General features: G+C 36.4%; 1 protein-coding gene across 1 annotated transcript; it reads right to left on the reverse strand.

Annotated features, from left to right (window-relative positions):
• Positions 1-11,518: 11,518 nt before the first annotated feature.
• On the reverse strand, positions 11,519-13,061 carry LOC141628923 (protein FAR1-RELATED SEQUENCE 5-like). The gene is made up of 2 exons (XM_074442006.1): positions 13,055-13,061; positions 11,519-12,492 (listed from the first exon to the last, which is right to left on the reverse strand). The coding sequence occupies exons 1-2, from the start codon at positions 13,059-13,061 to the stop codon at positions 11,519-11,521; spliced, it is 981 nt and encodes a 326-aa protein (XP_074298107.1).
• Between the last annotated feature and the right edge of the window lie 13,024 nt (positions 13,062-26,085).

The raw sequence follows: 26,085 nt of genomic DNA on the forward strand, positions 1-26,085 counted from the left end.
ACCGAAATATTCAATGTAAGGAACCGGTTTTCCTCTACACTTATTTATATGTTTTTCATGCATAAGATCCTTAAGTTTTTATGACTAAAACTTTAATCTAAAATATGTGATATTTAAAATATGATTTCCTTCAGTAATATCCAATATTGGTGTAGGAGTAGGAAGTGACATTGCAGAGGAATTCAATGAAGAGTTGAATCGTGATACACTTAATCAAGAAGGCGTTGAAAACGAGTGTGAAAAAATAAATGATGAGACAGATGTGTTGACATAGCTTGATGAAGGAGTAATCAATGTTGGTTTAGGAGGGACCAACACTGTTCAGGAGGTTAACACAGATAAAACAAATGAGGGCATTGAAAAAGAGGTTCAGGAAATGAATGGGGAGGCTGGAAAAAGGAATGAGGATACAACAAATGTTGAGAACGCAACAAATGTTGAGGAGGGAATTGGAAAATATGTTGAGAAAAATGTTAACAATGTACCAAATGCTGAGGACCTTAATACTAAGAACCCATGCACAGAAGGCAGTCGAAAAGAGGCTGGGGAGAAGAATGATGATATAATTGTGGGGACTTATATGAAGGAGGTTGTTCCAAATGTTCAGTTGCAAACAGCGGTAATGAGGAGCATCAATGACTATTTGTTGCACGCAGACAACATGAACAAAATACATGAATCGGCAGATATGGTACCTCATAATTTGGGGTGTAATATGGACTGTGGTTTGCCAGACAGGATGCTCAACTTATCACAGATTCCATGTTCAGACAAGACCATTTATTTGAGACTGTCTTGAAGCGTCGGAAGGAAGACATGGATTATTGCTTCCTTACAGATCATGCGATTAAGAAAACGTAATTTATTTTTCCAAAGTAAGACATTAATTAATCTACTCCATAATAATAATTAAAACCTAATATGCTAATTTTTTTGGAAAATGGTACAGAGAGATTGTCTGTGACTTTGGTATTTACCATTCCATACCAAAGAGCAATATTGAGTCTTTGTTGCTTGACACTAAAATAGAAGCAGTGGTTATTGAGTCATGGGCAATATTGCTCATCAGTTCCAAATGGCGCAGAAAGACATCAACAGACCGACAAGGATTTTCTACGGCCTTGCCCACTCGGTATGGAAAAAATAAACTTCATGTGTTCCTTGTGTTTTAAATTACGTGGTGTAAAAATGTGTCAATACGACTAATCAATTCTCTTATAAACAAACAGGGTGTTATGGAGAAAATCTTACTTGTAGATGAAGAAGATGTTTATGAACTGACAAGACTTAAGGAAGACGTATGGAAGACATGGGATATGTGGTCAAATCAGTATAAACAGCCACTGAATTTGAATTTAGATATGGTAAGAATTTAAAAGTACTTTTAGTTCTGATACTGTTAAGTAAATTATGTGATATTTTCAGAAGTAAGTATTGATTTTGTTTCTTAAATCAGGTAATTTATTTTAGTTGTGGTATTGTATTATATATTCTGTGATATTGTTACTCGTTACTTGTGATATTGTATGCTATATTCTGTGAATGACGTTGTTATTTTCTAAATAATATTTCTATAGGTCTTCATACCTTTGCTATATCAAGACCACTACATTTGTGTCTGTATTGACTCCAAGAGGGAAAAAATGTTCTACTTGGACAACCGGGAATATGATGATTTCGAAGACGAGGAGCATGAACACCTGGCTCATTTAACTGTAAGTACTATATTTAAAAATAAGAACTAAGGATATAATGCTTTTGTTAGCTAAGATTGAAATTTGATAGTTATTTATTATAAACATAAACAGGGGGTTGTTTATGGGCACTACCTCAACAGTAAAGGCAATGAAAGTGGGGTGAAAGTACAGAAGTACGTGCTGACAAATGTGGCCTTTGATTGGCAAACAAAAGAGTTGAACCTGGATTGTGGATTATTCATGATGTTTCACATGATGTTTTTTGTGGGTGAGGATTTTAAAAGTGAACTGAATGATGAAAAGAAGAGACGGTTGTATAGGGGGGAGATTGCAGCGACGCTTGTGTTGAGTGATTTAAATAAATGTAGGAGTGAGGTCCTGAGGAAGGTTACAAACCTTAATTCCATCAAAGAGACACTGTTACCTAAATTACTAACAAACACTACTACAGATACGGGCTATAACAACGGTTAAAAATCGTTGTTATATAAAATAGCGGACATTGTTAAAGCGTCCGTTGTAAAAGGTTTTAACAACGGTTGGTTTTCTTAAGCAACCCGTTGTTAAAACTATTAACAACGGTTTTAAGTATAAAAACCCGTTGTGGAAAGTGTGACTCAATTTTGGTGGGAAAGTTATAACAACGGTTACTCTACAAAGAACCGTTGTTATAACTAAAGACAACGGGTTGTTTCTACATAACCGTTGTTGTTTGTTTTTACAAAATAAAAAAAAATTAAATTAAATATTACTAGATGCATGCATAATTACGGGACCCGTCATAATTCCGATGCATGCATTATTACTGCCATCCCTGCATATGAATGGACAATATATGGAATGAGAAGGGTTTACATAAGATTTGAAGCAGGGAGATATGATGATTATGGCACAACTTCCTAAACATGCATATATTATATTAATTAAAAAACAACTCAAAGGACACATTACTTAGTATAAATACATACATTATATCAACCACCATTCCATTATCTCACTATCTTTAAACCCTAACTGCTAAAACAATCTCCAACCCCTAATTAATCTTTCAAACAACTCCAAAGTTCATCAACAAAATGAACGATTACATCCTTAAAACTCTTACTATGACCGAGAACAACAACAGCTTCATCCGCCGGTTGCTCCACATCGAGGACAGTTTTAGGAGCTATCTTGTGGATGCTCAAGCCGCACTCAAGGACGCCAAAAGAAATGGCTTGACAGAGCGGCGAGTTGTTGCGGACTATATGACGATATAGCAATGGCACGAACGAAACCTCCAAATAGCTAAGGAGGAGATGAGGGATATCATAGAAGAGAATAAGACTCTCTATGAAAATATAAGAATTACATTTTTAGAAATGTAATTCTTTTTTTAATTTATGTATTTATATATATATATATATATATATATATATATATATATATATATATATATATATATATTAATGAATTATTAATTAAGTTTATCATGCATTCCTCTCTATCATCTTCCTTCTTCTTTGTTTTATTTTATTTAATTCGTTTTACGAGCTAATTAAGCGAATTATAACATAAAAATGATCGATAAAAACCCATCATACATACATGCAAATGAAATAATTAAAACAAGAAAATAATGACGATGAAACCAACAGTGACGGCGAGATTTACCTGATAATTAGAGAAAGTAAGAGACGATGAAATCAACAGTGACGGCGAGATGATAAAGCGACGATGAGAAAGAGAGAAAGAGACGATGAGAAAGTGTGTTTGCTGTGTTTGTGTTTGTGTTATTTTTCTGTGTTTGTGTTTGTGTTAGGTTATGTATGTGTTTTGTGGCTGTAGCTAATCTGATCTGTGTTTGTGTGGTTTATAGTATGGAAAGTATTGACAACGGTTGTTAAACAACAACCGTTGTTAAACAAGTTTTAACAACGGTTGTAAAACAACAACCGTTGTTAAATAAGTTTTAACAACGGGTTTAAAAATACCCGTTGTGATTACTTTTCAATAACTTTGCGACAATTTTGCGCCAAATTATTAACAACGGTTGTGCAAATTTGACCCGTTGTTAAAACTTATAACAACGGTTATATAACCATACCCGTTGTAATTAAGTTTAGTAAAAATCGCGCCATACATTCTACAACGTCTATTGTGATTTTCGTGCATAAACGTTGTTAAAGGGGCGTTGTAGTTGCCTGGATTTGTAGTAGTGAAAAAGGAAAGCAGCAAGCAAAAAAAAGAGAGGGAAAGCTGGGAAAAAGAATGTTCAAACTCCTGTATCAAAAAGAACAGATTATTTTCTTCAACACTGACTTATTTTCATTATATATACTCAATATGGATTCAAATAAGAAAATATATATTTTGCTAGTTGTGGTAGAAGATGGTTCTGCCAGTGTGGTGGGAAGTAGTAGGACGGGGAAATCAGATGGCCTTGGGAGCACGTACAACTGTGGTGTTGCAGATTCTAAGGTGGAGGTCGTCTCAAGGTTTATGAAGGCTAACAAATCACTGTGTGCAAAGATGTTGACCATGAGGAAACAAGTGCTTGACTACTGCCTATTAGATGACCAGAGTTTCCCATTAGAGTATATTTCTTTAAAAATCTATGAATATATCAGAACTGCTATTTTTTGTAATACTGTTTCTAAAAGGGTGTGATATTGTTTTAAGAGAAGTGTGATATTGTTTGCTCTATTTTAATTTATTTTGTGTTAATGTTTGGAGCAGTGAGGTGGTTGCCAAATTCAGTAATGATCAATATCTTGTCAGAAACGATATATTGTCGTTGCTTCCAAATGTGCACGTCAGTAGCAATGTGATTGAATGTTGGTCCCTAATTCTGAACCGGAGCACACAGAAAAATGTGAAACAAGTTTAATGTTTTTTGGGATTCGACCCATGGTAAGCTGTCAATTTAGTTTGATTAAATATAATAACTCTTTTAAAAAAATAGGACTTTTAACATATATATACAAAACAGGAAATAAAAACCGAAGGAACTGGAGACAGGAAATTGATTAAAGAAAAGATGTTCGAAGAATGGGACGAATTCATTAGAAGAAACACAGTTCCCTATAGCCTGGAAGCAGATCTGGTTTTTATTCCAATGGTATAGAAAGAACATTATTTCTGTGTTTGTGTAAATTTCAAAACCAAAACAGTGGAAGTGCTGGACAACAGAGAGTACGCCGACTGGGAGCAAACACAAATACACAAAGTTGCAGATTTGGTGGTATGATTAAATGATATTTCTTTAAATTATTGGTGTATATTAACATTGAAATAACGGATTTCAGTGTTTGTGAAATTATCACTAATGGTGAAGCTTAATATTGTAGGCTGAGCACATGAGTGACTACCTAGCAAAGAAGAATGTTGAAAGAGCGGATGATATAATAACGTTTCATGATGTCAACATCAACTTCCCTTGGCAAAAGACAGAGATGAACAATACTGAGTCTGGAAACTTCTTAATGATGCACATGATACGATATGAGGGTGTAATGTTTGAAGCCGACTTAAACCAGAAAGTGTATAGGCTATACTACTGGCTAGAAATGGCAGCAGCATTGCTTTTAGCTGACATAAATGAGAACAGGACACCTTTGATCGAAAAGATAAAAGAATTTTCAGCTGGGAAGGAGGAACTTTGGAAGACATTAAAGCAAAAGAGGAAAAACAACGAAAATGTGAAAGGGAAGCAGAAAGACGAAGTACCAAAGGTAGAATTTCAGACAAAAGAGAAGGCTGATGTTGTTGTCCAGGAGGCAAATAAAGATGATGTTCCAGAAATAGCAAAGAACCATTGTACTAAGATGCCGATTATTAACACAGAATTGCCAATTCTTCGGCAATCTCCTAGGAAAAGGTAAAAACCAAAGCATTTACAGTTTTTTTTATACAAAGGGGTAGAAAGTAATTAGGACTGACTATATTTATTGTTGTACAAAAAAAAGGTGGCCTGAAATAATAACTGACTGTTATTATGGATTTGTTTTACAGAGGAGCTGATTCCGGAAAAGATGGTGAAGATGGTAGAAACGAGCCCACAATAACATACAAACTTGGTAGGGTAAAGACCGTTGCAAATAATAAGAACTGCGGTAGAGGTAGAGGAAGGAATTAGGACTACTATATTTGTTAGAACAAAGTTGTAATTAAACTAAATGCAATGTAATGTTAGTAAAACAAGGAATCTAATGGTAACTTTTTATAATGGTAAAGTAGTGATGGCTATTTTGGATCAGATATAACTCTTGGTAAAGTGTGATATTCTTTCAAGTTTGGTGTGATATTGTATTATAATTGTTGTGATATTGCTTCTCAATGTCACACAGTTTGCTAAACAATATCACACAGTTTGCTAAACAATATCACACTATGGATATGGATTCTTAAATCTTACGTTGATATTGTTTTTAGAATGTTGTGATATTGTTGTGTACACAGGTTGATATTGTGTTACAAAAACAGCAGAAGCATAATAAATATAAATAACAATAATGATGGTTTTCAAAAATGTGATATTGTTTATTATGAACTACCATATTTTAATTTGATGTTTGTGATATTTGTATAAACTGGGTGTGATGTATTTTGACAACACACAAAAACACAAGATGTAAAAATTTTAAAGCAAGAGGCATGTAAAGTACTTCTGACGTAGTGATACTGTTTAGAGTAAGATGTGAAATATTTAAATATAAGGTGTTATATTGTATCTCAGTATCACAAAAATACAAAAACAAGACAATTGAGACAAATAAAATGATCAAATATTATACCCGATTATTTTCTATATAAAATAACGTATAATCTATACTCTAATAATGAAGGTTGTGGTGTATATTAATATACTAGTAATAAAGTATGTCGTATATTTGCTGCTGCTATAATTAATGAGCGCCATAAACAAAAAATCCTTCGACCGATCAACCATCATCAGCATCATCCTCATCTGAACTGGCCTGAAAAAATACAAAAGTATGGTGAAACAGTGATATTATTTTATATAAGGAGTGATATTATTTCAAATAAAGTGTGATATTGTTTCTATCTCGTAAAAATTACAAACAATATCACATTCTGTTATCCTCAAACAGTGATACTGTTTAGTATAAGGTGTGATATTATTTCAAATAAGGTGTGGCATTGTTTCTAAAATTCCCCAGGAAAATATAAAAGAAAGTTGAAACAGTGATATTATTTTATATAAGGAGTGATATTATTTCTAATAACGAATGATATTATTTCTGTCTCGTAATGATTACAACAATATCACATTCTGTTAGCCTCAAATAGTGATACTGTTTAGTATAAGGTGTGATGTTATTAAAAATAATGTGTGATATTGTTTGTGACTCGTGACCATAGACCATATATAAAAGTTTCATACACAGACTTGTCATGGTGAACATACCTTATTGTCGGCATCAGGTACAAAAGCATTAGGACAGTTACGCTTATCATTGTGAGCCATTTGTTTGCAATTACGGCAAAGCCTTTAAGGCTTCTCCGCTTTAGCTATGCATTGTTGCTTTTTGGAGATCATTCTCTTCCCACTACCCTTGTTCTTTGCCTGAGGAGGTGGTAGAATCCTCACCTCAGTTGAGGAACTGCATCCAAGAAGCATCTCCAACTCCTACTCTTTGGTCATTGACTCTGATTGCGGATTGAGTTTCACCCTAAATTGTTTCAGCGTGTCAACAAGATCAGCGATTTCATCCGTAGGCACATTCTTGGGCACATTGATGGTCACGTAGAACTCTGACCATAACTTGCACATTTCCATCTTTCTTAAATCAGTGGCATCAAAATCCTCAATTAACTCACCATGTAGACCATAAAGAGGGATCTTGTGTGCATTCTTGGTCCACCGCATAAGAATGTACTTGTCAGGCAAAGTGTGTACTTGTTTTCCAGAGTAAACCCAGATAATGTGTCTACAAATAATACCCTTCCTGTTGAACAACTTGTAAGAACATTCAGCATCATTGGTTGTAGAATTGTAGACAACTTGATAGGTCTTCTGCATTCTGGCATCATCAATACCCTTACCTCTATACCTTTGGCAGATGGTGTGAAGCCACCAACACTAAGGGAACAAATAGAAGCAGAAGCTTCTACTTGAAAATCTGCGAAAGCAGAATTTGTATAAACTTTGGAAGCATGAGCTTCCAACTTAAGAGAAGTTGATAATTGTGGAAGAGTACAATCATCGTCTCTATCAAGTTGCTTTTGAGTATGGCGCTGTACATCAATGGAGCTTTGAAACCACATCAAGAATTCAACAAGTGTACCATGTGCATTTTCAAAACGTTTGAAAAAATTATTCTGACTCTCAGAACGTTGAGTTGTTCTTAATAGACAACCCATAGGAATATCACGAAAAAAGGTTGGGATCCACTTTCTCCTTTTTCTAAACATTGTTGACAACCAGGAATTACCTTCAAGATTATGCTCACTAACCAACTGAGACCACTTTTCTTCAAATTCAGAAGGTTCTAACTCAGCATCCCAAACAATAGCATTCAAACGGTTGACAAAATCACTCTTTCGAGATTGCAGGCCCAACCTTATCAGTCAGCTTTTGCATGATATGCCATATGCAATATCTGCGCCTAGCATGTTTGAAGACAGCACACATACCCTTCTTTATCCCAACACATTGATCAGTTATTATACAGTGTGACTCTCGCTGACCCATAACATCTAGGAACTTCTCAAACACCCACTTGAACGAATCTTCATCCTCATAAAATAGCAAGGCAACAGCAAAAGTAACTGACCTTTTGTGGTAGTCTCACTACAACAAATATAGGCAATAACAATGCCCCATTAACAACGCATATTAACGCATTATATGTAATACCATTGTTAATCAGGTTAGTATATTTGGGCGCAATTCTATGAAAATTAATAACAACGGTTATTTCTTTAAAACCGTTGTTATTAGTAATCACAACGGGTTTGATTTTAGAACCGTTGTTAATAGTTGAAAGTTATAACAACGGTTATTTATTTAAACCCTTGTTATTACTTTTAACAACGGTTTTTTGCATATAACCGTTGTTATTACTTTTAACAATGGTTTTTTACATATAACCCTTGTTATTACTTTTAACAACAGTTTTTACATATAACCGTTGTTATTATTTTTAACAACGGTTTTTTTACATATAACCCCTGTTATTACCTTCGCACCAAAATATTTTCATTGTGGGACAAACCGGATCCCTTATGTTTCTTTCCCTTTCTATTCTTTATTCATCTTCAACCTTCGCATCTTCATCTCTCTCACACTCAAAAACAAAACCTCTCAGACAATACTCACTCAAAACCCACCAAATCACCTCCAAAACACTCAAAAATTCTCCCTAACTCAATTTACATACTTATAACCCATTTTCCAACCTTCAAAACTACCAAAATCACTCAAAGTCGACTTTTAGAAACCTAGGGTTTTAAAAATACGAGAGCAAGAAATTGATTTTTTTGTTTGATTTTCGCCTCATTACTTCGATTTTTAGGTATGAAATACTAACCTACTCGATTTATTTGTCAACACAAAATCTTAATAATTGCACATCTATTTTATTTCCTATTTTACTGTTGTATGACTAACCATTCATTATCTCACCATCGACATCACTCTCCTCTTTATCAATTATTCATTTTACACTATCAATTACCCTATTAAATTTTGGGGTTTTATTTGATTTCATAAGGATCTCATCTTTCAGAGTATCCATGAAGGGATTCAGATCTAGAGGTATTCTTTCTAACCGTAATTGCTTCGCCTATTTTGATTTTAAAATCTCTGGTGCCTTGTTGAATTTTAGGTTTCGTTTGATATTTGTACTTTTTTTTACCGTCTCCCATTATTCGTATACTTGGAAATTTTTACATTGTAGTCTTGGAGTCTTGGAGGTAGTATGCTAATATGCTCAGCTGATTTAAAAGGTCAAACATGGTGGAAGTTTGTACTTTGTAGTCTTTTACCGTCTTTCTTGTCAGGTAATCTCGCTCAATATATGGGCTCCTTATTTAATGATCATATTTTTTGGTGGACATGACGCTTCTTTGTATTCTATTGTTCGATTATAGATGATTAATTTCAGAGGTGCGTGAAATGGTATGTATTCCTTCCCTTTCACGAAGATAATAACCTGTGACCTATTCATTTTCCCCATTTCAGCGGTATTACCTAGCATTGGGATTGTAATATATGCTCTTATTCAGGTTAACATCTTAAATTGACCTCTTCTTTAAAGAAATTGATCAGGCAGGTAGTAATCACTGCTGCCGAAGCAACTCTGACTGACAAAGCAGGACGAAAGCCACTTCGTTTGGTAATTATCACTACTTTTTTCACTAGAAATTATGTTGTTCATATATAGTTTACATATAGTGCAAAGTTTTTAATTGCTAAGGATTTGCAAGACTCAGAATATTTTGTCTTTGGAATTTTATAGAACTGTTTAATTTATTTGCTGCATATCAACAAGTCTTTCAACTATAACTAATTTGACTCGGTAATTTAGTCCACCCACAATATCCATTATGGTTTGAATCTTCTTCCAAATTTTATGAAGTTAAGATGGATCAATGTTGTTTGTGTTATTTCAGTTTCAAGTGTTTGGGTTCACGACTTTTAGTTTTATGGCTAAAGATGCAATATATGCTCATTTTTTGCTAAAATTGTGAAGTTTCTATGTTGTACTACCTCACTTTCTTCATTTTGATTTCTCCTTCAATTTTAATTTCTGCTTTATTCCTTGATTTTTGCTAGTAAACATTCATTTTATGCTGTTTGTAGGTTAGACTTTTGGTGATTTTCATATATTTTCCTCAGGTATCTCCCTCCTTTGTTTTTCCTCAACTTATTGCTTCCATCCACTTCTCATATCTACGCAGGTTTCCCTTTTTTTATTTCCATCATCTTAACTTAAATGTACCATTGTAGATTTAAATTTGAGAGTGTCAATTGAGGAGATGAGGGATGTTAATGAGATGTAGGCTTACCAACTATTTAGGGAATACGTAATATTGAATAGTCTATTCACTAAGATGTTATTGTTATGTTGGATGTGATGCGAGATTGATGTAAGTTTGTTGGAGTTGTATTGTTGAATATTTTATTCACTAAAATGTGCATGCGTAGTAGTGGAGTCATAACTCTAGGATGTAAATGGATGTTTGAATTGTGGTATTAATATTTTGAGAAAATCGTTGTGCTAGTGCATAAAACTTTGCAGGTGTATAATTTTGGGTTAATCAATTTAAAGTGAGCTTTTGTTGTATGTTGATATTGTTACAGTGCTGCTGTTGTTGATACAGCATTTTTAATGCACTAATTTTGTAAATTTTAAAAAAAAAATAATAAACATCAATAACAACGGTTATATGCCAAAAAACCGTTGTTAATAGTCAATTTTAACAACGGTTTTTTTTAACATATAACCGTTATTATTACTTTTAACAACGGTTTTTTAAAATATAACCCTTGTTAAAAGTCTTCACAATTTTGGTGGGAAAGATACAACAATGGTTTTTTATATTATAACCGTTGTTATATCTTTCTCATCAAAATTTTGTCAAACTTTCCACAACGACTTACTCGCAACAACAACGACTTTTAACCGTTGTGAATAATTTCCACAACGGTTTTAGTAAATAACCTAATCGTTGTAAATACCTGTTACAACGGCCGCTTTAACAACGTTCGCTTTTTGTTTTAACAACGGTTTTTACCCGTTGTTATAGCCTGTATCTGTAGTAGTGTCTATACCAGTAAAAGGAGTAAAAACCATACAATACTTATTCGTGTTTTAAGTTGGATCATAAGTGATGTAATCACCAAACAAAGCATAGTTTCTACGAGACTCTGCATCACACCAAAACGCACAAACCAAACATTTCCCAGAAACCACCTCATAAGCAAAGTAAAAACCTTCAGTGGTATCACGTTTATCCTCAAAATGGTTAACAAACAGTTGAGCATCCCGGTCTCCTATGAAACATTTGATATCCCTTCCAAAATTCTTAAAATCAACCAGTTGAGCTCCAACATTCTCATAGCCATCTACATATTCCTTGACATTTCTAAATGCCATTGTTGGGCCTTGATTAACCCTTGAATGATCAATAATTTTCTTTTTATGGTAAAGATGGAGGTTCTTGTGTATTTTTTGAAATTGTAGATTTCTAAGTGAACAAAGACGGTGATTATGCCACTCACGAAACTGGAAAACAACATACCCATCCCCATTATAGCGAAACTCAATCATAGCAGTACACCCAATCCTAGTTAGTTTAGTGTTCCTAATATCAAATGGCCTGGGAGTTGCCTGCTCCTTTCCACTATCTAAAACAATAGCCTTCCTCTTGCGATCTCTAAAACCTTCACGGTTACAATCAACAAATTTATACTGCACATCACTAGAAACAAACCTTTTTTGGGAATACTTCCTAGATTCAAAACAACATGCTTCTGCATACAGATCATAAAAACTAATAGCTTCTTCCAACGTCACAAAAAACTGTCCAATATGAGGTTTAAACTCAACTGCAACTTTCCTTGACCACAATTCACTACCACCAGGTGTGGAGTCCAAAAGTAGTTGATGCACACGAGAAGGGACAGAATGTTGTTCAACATGTGGAGTAGAGCTAGATGCATCAGGTGGTTCAATATGTACAGTAGAAGAAATTGAAGACTCAAGAATATCGTTACTATCCTTATAGATAATTGCAGACACATGAATATCATTGCAGGAAGAAGAAGTGACATTACTTGTAGGATCTGGCAATAAAAGTACAATGTAAATAAACAAGAAAAAGTCTAACAGATATGAAGGAAATCAATATCACACAAGTATATAAACAATATCACATATCCAGGAAAAAAATATCACATATTCTGTAAACAATATCACACATGAAGTTGGAAAACAATATCACACAGGTGAATATACAATATTACATATCACCATAAACAATATTAAGAGTTCTAGAAAACAATATCACATATTGAATAAAACAAAAACACACTTGCTGTAAGGCACAAAATGATACGAAATGCATAACACACCCATCAACTTTTACTAAATTAGACAATTCATATCACACAATCATATTTAGTTAGAATATCAATATGACAACGTTATATAGGTCAAAGTAAACGGATCACATGAAATAAGAATGTAAATGCACAGGAAATATTTATAGGTACAAAAATTATAAGAACATAAATAAAGACGACTAGTAATAGAGAATATTTCGCAAAAATTTAAAGAACATGTGATTGAAAGCTGAAAGTACAAAATAAAGAGAAAATGACGCTGAAATTAAGAACAATAACATACCAGACATCGGAATGATGATTGAATACATAGAGATTTGAGCAGAAAACCTAGAAATCAAACAAAATTGTACCGAATTTAGGGAAACACGAAATTAAATTGAAAATAACAAATAAAGCAAGATGAAATTGAAAGTATACAAACGAAATCAGAAGAAACGGAGTAAGATGACAACGAATTCGAAACATAGGGACGAAAAACGAGAATTGTGAAGAATGAGAACCAAAAACGTACCTGAGCAAACGAATTAATTGGAATAGTATGATAATTGTGAAGAATGAGAAGGAAAAACTGAGATCAGCCTTAAATTCTAGGGTTCCCGAGCTCAATAATGGAAGAACAAGCTACAGTAGAGAGAAGTTAGAGGGAGAAGCTGAATAAAGAGGAAATAACGGTTTTGGTTGGGAAAAGAAGCTTATATACTAATGCATAAAATTACTAATTAATTTGCCCTTGTTTTTTTCCACCCTAAATACCTATGATAGTATTAATCCGCAATCCTTAAATATATAAGTAATACTCACATGATCCCATTCCTATATATATATATATATATATATATATATATATATATATATATATATATATATATATATATACATCAATGATGTTGCGAAAAGTTGTTAATTTAAAGCATGCGGGTAGCTAGAAAGTCAGCATGACTCGATCGAGTAGGTTGGGCTCGATCGAGTGGGCTGAGCTCGATCGAGTGGGGTATATGACGATTTTGGGCAGTCGCTGCTGTTTTGGGGCACTTGATCGGGTAAGTGGGGTACTCGATCAAGTAGGGGCTACTCGATCGAGTACTTGTGGGGCTCGATCGAGTGGGTTATGTGGTACGTTCTGGTCAGGCTCTGGAGTTGAGGTACTCGATCGAGTAAGTGGGCAACTCGATCATATGACCTCAACTCGATCAAGTGGGTTTAGTTGCTTGATCGAGTGTGGTTCGTACAAGTCATATGCGCTTTGAGTCGTAGGTTATGTGTTTACGTTTATCTCTTCTCTTATAGCTTAAAGATGCTGCCAAAGAGATCAGCTTTGTACACTAGCGCGCAAGAAATGAGTGTAGATGAGATACTCAAGATGCTTGAGCATCAAAATGCGCTTACCGAGGCCCTAAAAAAGTTTGGGAAAGACAAAGAAGTTGGGGTGGACTTTGCCATGTTGAGCACTACGATAGCCCACTTCAACCCAAAAGAGTATATGGGTACCGATGCGCCAATTTTGCTCGACAATTGGCATAGAGAGATAGAGAACATCTTGAATATGGTTCACTGTCCCGAGAACATTAAAGCGAAACAAGCTGCATTTTACTTGAGAGATGCTGCGGGAGAGTGGTGGGACAAGGTAAGCGAGAGTGCTCTAGATTTGTATGTGAGGCAGGGGAAGTCAGCTATACCATGGAGCGAGTTTAAGAGAGCTATGCGCCAGGAATTTTTACCTGAACATGTTTGTAGTAAGTTGAGGGAGGAGTTTGATGATTTCAACATGACTCGGGATATGACTGTGGCTGAGTACTATCATAAGTTTAACGAGAAGTCTAGGTATGTAGAGGATATGGGGTTTAATCAGGAGAACTTGGCACTGAGATTTGAGAAGGGGTGGACTTACAAGATAATGGAGAAGATACCAATTGGGGTGCTTACAGATGTTAAGGAAGTGTATGAGCGAGCAGGGAGAGCTGAGAGATTGGTCAAAATGGCCAAGAAGAACAAGGAGAGGGGTCCTGAGAAGAGAAAGGCTGAGAGTGAGGGTGGTGGTCAGTCCAGTTGCAAGAGAGGTAACCACAACCAGGCGAGGGCTTACTCATCGGGATCGGGTTTTAGTAGTGGAGCTTCTTTTGGGCGTGGTCATGGTGGTAGTAGTAGTAGCTGCAACATCTCTTGCTATAACTGTGGCGGTATGGGCCATAAGAGGCATGAGTGTACTAGTGCTGTGGGGAGAGGTTTTTAGAGACCATCGCAGGGGAGTTTCTCATAGGGTCCGCCTCAGAGTTATGCGAGCAACATGTCATCTTGGTCATGGAATAACCAAGGAGGTCATAGTAAGAAAAACGGTGGATCTAACCGCAATGGCGGTAACTCTTATCAGAAAACGGCAGCTAACAAACTTCTGCCAGTACAGTCCGGGGAGGTGGACAAAAGACCAATGTCAAGTTATTCATGATGGACAAAAAAGCTGCTAAGGATGATTCTCACGTGATCACGTGTACCTTTCTTGTTAGTGGTGTTTTTACCTTTGTTTTGTTTGATTCGGGGGCGTCACACTCTTTTATACGAGTCATGCTAAGTTTTTGGGTTTGAGAGAGTTTGAGTCTGTAAAAGATGAGGTTTTTATATAGTCGGGTGAGTCAGTATCTTGTGGGAGGTCTTATAAAGGTGTATCTATGATAGTTGGGCAGGTTGACCTTCCAGTGGATTTGTTAGAGTTGTCTATGGATGGTTTTGAGATTATAGTTGGTATGGATTGGCTGGGTAAGTACAAGGCTAGAATAGATTGTAACCAAAAGAGAGTCTCTTTGACAGGTCCTAAGGGAGGTAGTGTGTCTTACCGTGGGTTTGTTGCCAAACCCAAAGTCAAAGTGATTGCCGCGGTGACATTGAAGTCTAATATGAGGAAGGGGTGTCCTTTGATTCTGTGCATGTGAAAGACCATAGTAAGGTTGATCTAACTGTGGGAAATAATCTGTATACTTCCCTTAAAATGAAGGATTATAACGAATTTAATGATGACGATCACTAGTCATAAATTAAAATACATAAACAAAAGTAAAGGATTCAGAATTAACCTTCGGTCCTAGAAAATACGGCCTAAGAACAATATCAAAATAGATATTCTCCTATCAGTTGCACCCAAGATGCTCCGAGAAACGCCCTTGATTTTGCTAGAATCGATCCAAAAATTAAAATAATTTTTTAGGTTTTCTTTGTGTTTTTCGATGAGAGAGGAGGCAAAAATGAAAAGTGAATTAGGTCAGAAAATCCTCTCCCTTACTCACCTATAAACCGTGTATAGGAATGAATTAGGGTAGGCTTTTCTTTTCTATTTTTCTCGGCCCATAACCGAAATAAGGAGTATTCTTTCCTTATTTTTGGTTATTCAAAAAATGTATAAAATGTGTTAAATTGTCATCTAGTGAGGATCGAACCCATGACCTCTTGGTTTGTGTACCCTCACTATTACCACTATGACACATTCAACTTATTGATATTAAATATAACCGATTATATTTAATTACGAATTAACAGATTAATTCGTCCAAGCTAACATTACATACATTTAATTAAATATAACTTATTATATTTAATTTACGAATTCACAGTTAATTCGTCTTAACTAATATTATTTAATCTTCATTAAATAATTGTCTCATCAACACATTGACTAACTATTTAGTCATAGTAAGCATCAATGTGATCATATTTCTATAACCTCATCTCTCAAACACATCCTATAGGTGTGACCTTTAGGGACCAGTTGATCACAGCCATCTGTATGATAATAACGTCAAACTTTCTAGCAAGCCAACCGTTATTAGGTAAACGTTAATCAACTGATTAAATATACGAAGTATACCCTTGTGAACCTGTAAGAGATTTATAAATGTTATCACACTAATTTGTGGAGGACACAAGCTCTAATAAACTCCCACCTGTCCTCACAAGTGTATGTGCGATAACCGATTCTCATATCCTAAAATTTCTCCCACTCAATGTAAAACAATTTTCAAATCCATATTCACAAAGGTCGTATTTTGCAAGCGATCATCATCAAGAGTGGTTTCCCCGACTAGAGAGTAACTTAACTGATAAACGAATCAACATTCGAGCATGGCCATACATTTCAGTTACAACTCCTCGAGTGGCCCTGAGAAATAACTATACCTGATAAGGGTTGGATATTTTCCTCAACTCGAATCCTGCAGATGTAAGCACAGTATGAAATGACCTAGAAAAAATCTACTTAGCCTCCAGTTACGGCAGACCGTGAGAAAGAAACCAAAGTCACCCAAAAACTGCCTTAATCTCAAGAGACAGTCGATAGTCAAAAGAATCGACTCTAGGAACACAATGGATGTCCTATCCACGACCTAGCACCGAATGTTATTAAACATTTAGGACTCCATTACGTTGTCACAAAAAAATTGTCCTACGAGGTATCGTTATAATCTCGCATCTATGATCGATCAGTCAACCGTTTGACTTATGGCTCGTTGAACCCACCATCAATCGACTGCACAATATAATAGCTGGAATTATCAGCTCACATTAGCGATTACGGACCAAAACAAATATAATGTAATTCATTCACTTTGTATGCGTTCAATGTTGTCAAGACAATCCACATGAAAAACAAAATATTATATATAAAACGATGAAGTTATAAATAGTATATATGAAAAAGATAATGTATCAAATCCATAATCAAGTACTACAACTCAGGAACGCATTTAATTCCCATGGAATTAACGTGCCCTACATGCTTATCATAATTCAACGGTTTAGTGAGAGGATCCGCGATGTTATCATCCGTCGCAATCTTGTCTATCACTATTTTCTCTTGCTCCACATAATCACGGATCAGGTGAGCTTTCCGATGTACATGTCTAGATTTGTTGCTAGACTTTGGCTCCTTAGCCTGGAAGATGGCACCTCTATTGTCACAATAGATGGTGATCGGGTCATTCGAACTAGGAACTACCGTAAGTCCTTGTAAGAATTGACGCATCCATATCGCGTCCTTTGCTGCCTCCGAAGCGGCATAGTACTCGGATTCAGTAGTAGAATCTGCTATAACACTCTTTTTGGAACTCTTCCAGCTGACCGCAGCACCATTAAGAGTGAAGACGAACCCGGACTGAGATATTGAATCATCTCGAACCGTTTGGAAGCTAGCATCTGCGTAACCGATTGCTCATAGCTTAGAATCGCCTCCATAAGTCAATACCCAATCCTTAGTCCTCCGTAGGTACTTGAGGATGTTTTTAACTGCTATCCTGTGTGTTTCACCTGGAGTCTTTTGGTACCGACTCGTCATACTCAATGCATATGCCACGTCTCGAAGTCTGCATATCATGGCATACATGATCGATCCTATTGCAGATGCATAAGGAACACGACTCATGCGCTCAATCCCTTCAGGCGTCGTGGGTGACTAAGACTTGCTCAACTGCATCCCAGTCGTCATTGGAAGGTTCCCCTTCTTGGAGTTGGTCATGCTGAACTTCTCAAGAATCTTATCCAAATAAGACTCCTGACTAAGTGATAACGTCCGTCGTGATCTATCTCGGTAGATACGGATTCCCAAAAAAATGCGCGTGCCTCACCCGGATCTTTCATCCGGAAATGGTTCTTCAACCATTCTTTAACCGAAGATAGGAGAGGAATGTCATTCCCAATCAAGAGTATGTCATCGACATACAATATCAAGAATACAATCTTGCTCCCACTCGACTTGATATATAAGCATGGTTCCTCGACCGATCGACTGAAACCATACTCTTTTATCACCTGGTCGAAACGATGATTCCAACTCCGAGAAGCTTCCTTAAGTCAATAAATGGAACGCTTAAGCTTGCATACTTTCTTAGGATGTTCAGGATCTATGAAACCTTCGGGTTGCACCATGTACAACTCTTCCTCCAAATAACCGTTTAAGAAGGCGGTTTTCACATCCATTTGCCAAATTTCACAATCATGAAAAGAGGCAATCGCTAAGATTATCCGAATGGAACGTAGCATGACTACAGGTGCAAAAACCTCATCATAGTGCAATCCGTGCACTTGAGTGAAACCTTTTGCCACAAGTCGTGCCTTATAGGTATCTGGTTGCGCGTCTACAGAACGCTTTATCTTGTAAAGCCATTTGCACTGTAGAGGTTTTACCTTATTAGGTAAATCAACTAGATCCCACACGTCATTCTCATACATGGAGTCCATCTCGAATTGCATGGCTTCGAGCCATAGCTTTGAGTCGGAACAGGTCATAGCACCTTTATAGGTAACGGGTTCATTACTCTCTAGGAGTAAAACGTCATTCTCCTCGACCATACCAATATATCTGTCCGGAGGATAAGAGACTCTACCCGACCTCCTAGGTTCCTTAGGAATATTAACCGTATCAATAGTTGGAGGAACAACTTCCTCCATCCGTTCCTCGGTTGTTGGTTCTGGAATCTCCGACAGCTCGAAGGTTCTATTACTTGTCTTGTTCTCGAGAAATTCTTTCTCTAAGAACGTCGCACTAGCCGCAACAAAAACTCGATGTTCAGTAGGCGAATAGAAGTAATGACCAAATGTTCCTTTTGGATAACCTATAAAGTATGGCTTGACCGATCGCGGGCCGAGCTTATCCTCGTGTCTCCACTTCACATAAGCCTCACAGCCCCAAACCCGAATAAAGGACAAGTTAGGGACCGTTCCCTTCCACATTTCATATGGAGTCTTGTCGACAGCTTTAGACGGACTTCGGTTAAGTATAAGAGCAGCTGACAAAAGAGCAAAACCCCATAATGAATCAGGCACTACCGTGTGACTCATCATGGATCGAACCATATCAAGTAAGGTTCGATTTCTCCGTTCGGACACACCATTTAATTGAGGTGTTCCAGGTGGAGCTAACTGCAGAACGATTCCACAGTCTTTCAGGTGTTGATCAAACTCATTTGAAAGATATTCGCCACCCCGATCTGAACGGAGTGCTTTAATCTTTCTACCCAGTTGGTTCTGTACCCCGTTCTGGTATTCCTTGAATTTCTCAGAGGACTCACTTTTATGCTTCATTAAGTAGACATATCCGTATCTACTCAAATCGTCCATGAAAGTGATAAAATATCCATATCCATCTCTAGCGGTAATTGACATAGGTCCACATACGTCCGTATGTATGAGTCCTAATAGGTCACTAGCGCGCATTCCAACACCTTTGAAGGAAATTCGAGTCATCTTGCCAATGAGACATGATTCACACGTGCCATATGTAGAAAAATCGAATGCGGGAATAGTCCCATTATCGACGAGTTTCTTCACGCGTTTCTCATTTATGTGTCCCATTCGACAATGCCATAGATAGGTTTGATCTTTGTCACCAACCTTTATTTTCTTATTATTCACGTGTAATACTTCTGTAGTTTGGTCTAAGATATAAATTCCATTCATGGAAACTGCTTTGCCATAAATCATTTCATTGAAAGAGAAAATACAACTATTATCCTTTATTGAAAATGTAAAACCGTCTTTAGCAAGTACGGAAACAGAAATAATGTTCTTAGACAAACTGGGTACATAGTAACAGTTATTTAAAAATAACTCAAAACCACTAGGGAGTTGGATTACATATGTTCCCTTCGAGACAGCAGCAACTCGTGCTCCATTCCCGACTCGCAGGTCCACATCACCTTTTTCGAGTGGTATGATGTTCTTTAGGCCCTCAAATGATTACACAGATGAGAACCACAACCAGTATCAAGTACCCAAGTTCTGAAACTTGCATGGTTAATCTCAATCATATGAATATAAGATGACATACCAACAGGAACGACGCGGCCTGCTTTGATGTCCTCACGGTAGACGGGACAGTTCCTCCTCCAATGTCCAGTCTTGTGATAATGGTGGCACTCTATGTCACCGCCCTTGCTCTTTGCCTTGCCCTGTGAGCCACTAGTCTCACCAGGCGCACTCTTACCGTTTCCTGCCTTTTTAAACTTTGGCTTACCTACAGCTAGGTCGCCATGAGCCTTACCCTTACCTTTACCCTTGTTGGAAATCGTGAGAACATCCTGCTTTATGCTCCCACTCAATTTCATATCCTTCCCGGTCTGTACAAGAAGGGAGTGTAACTCATGAGGACTCTTTTTCAAGTCATTCATGTAATAGTTCGCCCTGAAAACGGCAAAACCATCATGAAGAGAATGAAGCATTCGGTCAATGACAATGCTCTCACTGATTTTACAATTCAGTGCCTCCAGCTTCTCGACATTCTCAATCATGTGAAGAATGTGTGGGCTAACCGGTTGGCCCTTCTGGAGTTTCGCATCAAAGAAGCGACAGGTATGCTCATATGTAACGATTCTCGGTGCTTTTGAGAATTCGTTAGTGAGCGTAGTGAAAATCTTGTTTGTACTTTGGGCAATGAAGCGTCTCTGCAAATTGGTTTCCATTGCAAAGATGAGTACGTTCTTTATCGCACCCGCTTCCATAACGAAATCACTATAAGCGAGTGTCTCGTTGACTCCTTCATTGGGGCCTGGGTTGACCGGTATTCGCTCAGTTAAGTACTTGAGCTTACCGTCAGCAATGGCAGCATTCCGTAGTGCCGCCTCCCAGTCCGCAAAGTTGGACCCATCATTTTTCAGACGTGTGAACTGATTCATCTGGTCCATGAATAGTTTCAGCCAGGACGCGCGATCAAGTGTGGCACTAGGCATTGGGATTGTGTTATTTCCAGCCATTTCGTTGTAACAGTATTATGAAAAATAATTGTGTTCTACACTGCGAGAAGAAGAATAAAAATAATAAGCATGTGCATTGTTTATATTTTTAAGTCTAATGAACTACTGTTATAACGCGAAGACTCAAAACATTTATACAATTGACCTCCCTCAAGAATTATATAAATGATCCCAAGACTCAATTCTCTGTAAATTGATAAGCTAACCATTTAACTAATTCTACCATTAGAATTCTTGGTCGATAAATTTCTGTAAATTCTATCTTTAGTCCATCATAATCACGAGAAACTCTTCGGACTATGATGTTGAGGTAAACTAAGTCAACACAACTACTTACCCAACGTAGAAGGGGTCATATTATGCCTACCGACGAAGAAGGGATTCATAGTTGTTTGCCCTTATAAGACTAATCTCAATTTCCGTTTTAGAGGAAGATCCCATCAACTTTATTTTAATTCATTTTAAGTAAACTAATATCTAGCATGCGAGAATGAATAAACTAAGGTGATGGCTTAAAGAAAGTGACATCTGTATGTCCATGAAAACTAACATACAACCTATATGAGTCAATTTTCATGCATTTTATTAGTAGGTGGTTTGGTTTTAGGCGGAATATGATGCATAAACTAACATGTGAATGAAAAGCAATAAGAATGAAAAACATAAAAACAGTAAAAGTCCTAGTGTGGCCTATCCTATCAAAATGAACAATAAATACAAGTTTGGAATCCTCCTTGGACCCGAGAAGCTTGTCTTGATGTTCCATCTTGATCCATGTAGCGGGAGTGAGCTCCAATCTCCATCTTTAGTCTTCTTTTGAAAATTACAATAAATAAAAATTTAAATAATAAACCTATTTATTACATTCTAATTTCAAAACCCAAAAACTAAAGAAAAATAAAGGAGATTCGAGATCTCATAATTACATTAAAAATTATGTTTCCTTCATTACGAAAACATAATTTGACTAAGGCCACACTAAGTATTACAACTGATTGCAAAAATACGTAAATAAAATTCATTCAATCGATTCATTCAACAAAAATAAAATATAATGCATCAACTAAAATAAATTAAACATACATGACACAATTCCTTAATTATGTTGATTAATTTATCTAAACCACCTATTTAAATCAAATTAAGTGACAATTCCTCAATTAATCACATTAATTTCAATCTTAATCCATATTAAACTTGTAATAAGAATTCAATCCGTCAAAATTTTAAACAGCTTTAAAATAATTTGGTATCTTTTAATTGTGAACCGTTTCACAATAACTAATTGGCCAAAATCAAAACAAAAACAAAATACTTTTTTTATATGGTCTCGGCATAAACAAAGAAAAACAAAACAAGCATGTTTCTTATTTTATACACGGTTTTATCTGTAAAAACCGAAACAAATTTTTTTTTTTTTAAATTCTGTCCCCAGTGAACAGTAGCACGTGAACAGTAACAACAAATTTTTTTTTTTGGATGCTTTTCCAAAACGGCATAAACAAAACAACCGCGAAAAAAACTTTAATCGGTTTTTCTAAGAAAAACCGAGAGCAAAAAAAAACAGCAATTTTTTTTTAATACTGTTTATCCGTGAACAGTACAGAAACAACAAAAAAAAAAATTTCACGGTTTTTAAATTAGGACCCTAATGCCTTTTTAATTTCAACTTAATCTTCATTAAATCAAACATGACGATTCCATTTATGTTGTAACTTAATCTGCATCAAATCAAACATCTACCAATTCTTCATATGATAATTTTAACTGATTAAAACAACATTATGAAAAATAAAAATGGAAATCTCGCATCAAAAAGAACAAACACCGGCTGCAAACATTTTTTTTTTTCAATCGGCATTAACAAAAAAAAAAACAGCCGTGCCCTAAATTTTTTTTTCGGAAACCCTAAAAGTTTACATACAATTTTTATGAAAATCATCAAAATTAAAATTCGTGGCCTTTGCTCTGATACCACTTGTGGGAAATAATCTGTATACTTCCTTTAAAATGAAGGATTATAACGAATTTAATGATGACGATCACTAGTCATAAATTAAAATTCATAAACAAAAGTAAAGGATTCAGAATTAACCTTCGGTCCTAGCAAATACGGCCTATGAACAATATCAAAATAGATATTCTCCTATCAGTTGCACCCAAGATGCTCCGAGAAATGCCCTTGATTTTGCTAGAATCGATCCAAAAATTAAAATAATTCTTTAGGTTTTCTTTGTGTTTTTCGATGAGAGAGGAGGCAAAAATGAAAAGTGAATTAGGTCAGAAAATCCTCTCCCTCACTCACCTATAAACCGTGTATAGGAATGAATTAGGGTAGGCTATTCTTTTCTATTTTTCTCGGCCCATAACCGAAATAAGGAGTATTCTTTCCTTATTTTTGGTTATTCAAAAAATGTATAAAATGTGTTAAATTATCATCTAGTGAGGATCGAACCCATGACCTCTTGGTTTGTGTACCCTCACTATTACCACTATGACACATTCAACTTGTTGATAATAAATATAACTTATTATATTTAATTTACGAATTCACAGTTAATTCGTCTCAACTAATATTATTTAATCTTCATTAAATAATTGTCTCATCAACACATTGACTAACTGTTTAGTCATATTAGGCATCAATGTGATCATATTTCTATAACCACAGCTCTCAAACACATCCTATAGGTGTGACCTTTAGGGACCAGTTGATCACCGCCATCTGTATGATAATAACGTCAAACTTAGAAAGCCAACCGTTATTAGGTAAACGTTAATCAACTGATTAAATATATGAAGTATACCCTTGTGAACCTGTAAGAGATTTACAAATGTTATCACACTAATTTGTGGAGGACACAAGCTCCAACACTAACAGTTGATCAGATACTAGTGGTGGGAGAGTTCCCAAATGTTTTTCCGGAAGAGATATCAGGTTTGCCACTGAAGAGAGACATAGATTTTAGTGTGGAGCTGAAACCGGGGACGGGACCAATCGCTAAGGCCCCGTACCGCATGGGTCCTAAAGAGTTGGAAGAAATGAAGAAGCAGTTGGTTGATTTGATAGATAAAGGATAAATTAGACCTAGTGTATCGTCATGGGGAGCACCAGTTCTTTTTGTGAAGAAGAAAGATGGGAGTTTGAGGTTGTGCATCGACTATAGGGAGCTGAACAGGATTACAGTGAAGAACAAGTATCCTTTGACAAGGATAGATGATCTGTTTGACCAGTTGAGTGGGACAGGAGTCTTTTAAAGATTGATTTAAGGTCATGTTACCATCAGGTAAGGATTCGAGATGAGGACATACCGAAGACAACTTTTCAAACAAGGTATGGTCACTATGAGTATTTGGAGATGCCGTTTGGGTTGTCTAATGCACCAGCAGTGTTTATAGATTTGATGAACCGGGTCTTCACTCAGTTTTTGGATCGGTTTGTGGTGGTGTTCATAGATGATATCTTAGTCTATTCTAAGACTAAGGAGGATCATGAGGAGCACTTGAGGTTGGTGTTATAAACTTTGCTTGACAATCAGCTGTATGCAAAGTTATCTAAGTGTGAGTTCTGGCTTGAGGAAGTTGCCTTTCTGGGGCATGTGATATCTAAAGATGGTGTATATGTGGATCCAACAAAGATAGAGGCAGTGTCTAAGTAGGAGACACCGAAGAATATGGCGGAGATCAGGAGTTTCTTGGGTTTGGCTGGGTACTATAGTCGGTTCGTGAAAGACTTTTCAAAGATCGCCAGACCTATGACAGCGTTGATGAGGAAAGAGAACAGGTTTCGTTGGGATGAAAGTTTTGAGACAACGTTCCAAACATTAAAGGAGCGTTTGACTACAGCTCCAATCTTAGCTTTACCTGAAGGGTGTGAGAACTTTGAGGTATATACAGATGCTTCAAAGAATGGGTTGGGATGTGTGTTGATGCAGAATGGGAAAGTCATTGCCTATGCTTCTAGGCAATTGAAGCCTTATGAGGAGAACTACCCGACACATGATCTAGAGTTGGGTGCAGTTGTGTTTCTCTCAAGATTTGGAGACACTATCTTTATGGGGCGACCTTTAAGGTGTTTTCAGATCACAAGAGTCTCAAGTACATCTTTACTCAAAAGGAGTTGAACATGAGATAAAGGAGGTGGATAGCGCTGATAGCGGACTACGACATGGATATCATACACCATGAAGGGAAAGCAAACGTGGTGGCAGATACGTTGAGCAGGAAGAGTGTGCATTCCTTATGCACAACTATGTCTTTGATGAGGTTGAGAGATGAGGTGGGGAAGATGGGGATACATGTGATACAAAAAGGGGATGCTAGAGAGGACTTGATAGTGGAGCCAGATCTTTATTTGGATATTCGCAGAAAGCAGGCTCTTGATCCTAAGATTAAGGAGTAGAGAGCTGGAGTAGAGAAGAGGATAGTGTCTCGGGTTGTCTATTCATACAGATGGCAGTGTTCGGTTTGATAGGAGATGATGTGTTCTTACTGATGAGGAGTTGAAAAAGGTGATCATGACAGAGGCACATTGCACACTGTATTTAGTACATCCAAGTGGTGACAAGCTGTATAGAGATTTGAA

Source organism: Silene latifolia, chromosome Y (assembly GCF_048544455.1).
Source record: "Silene latifolia isolate original U9 population chromosome Y, ASM4854445v1, whole genome shotgun sequence".
Lineage (NCBI taxonomy): Eukaryota > Viridiplantae > Streptophyta > Magnoliopsida > Caryophyllales > Caryophyllaceae > Silene > Silene latifolia.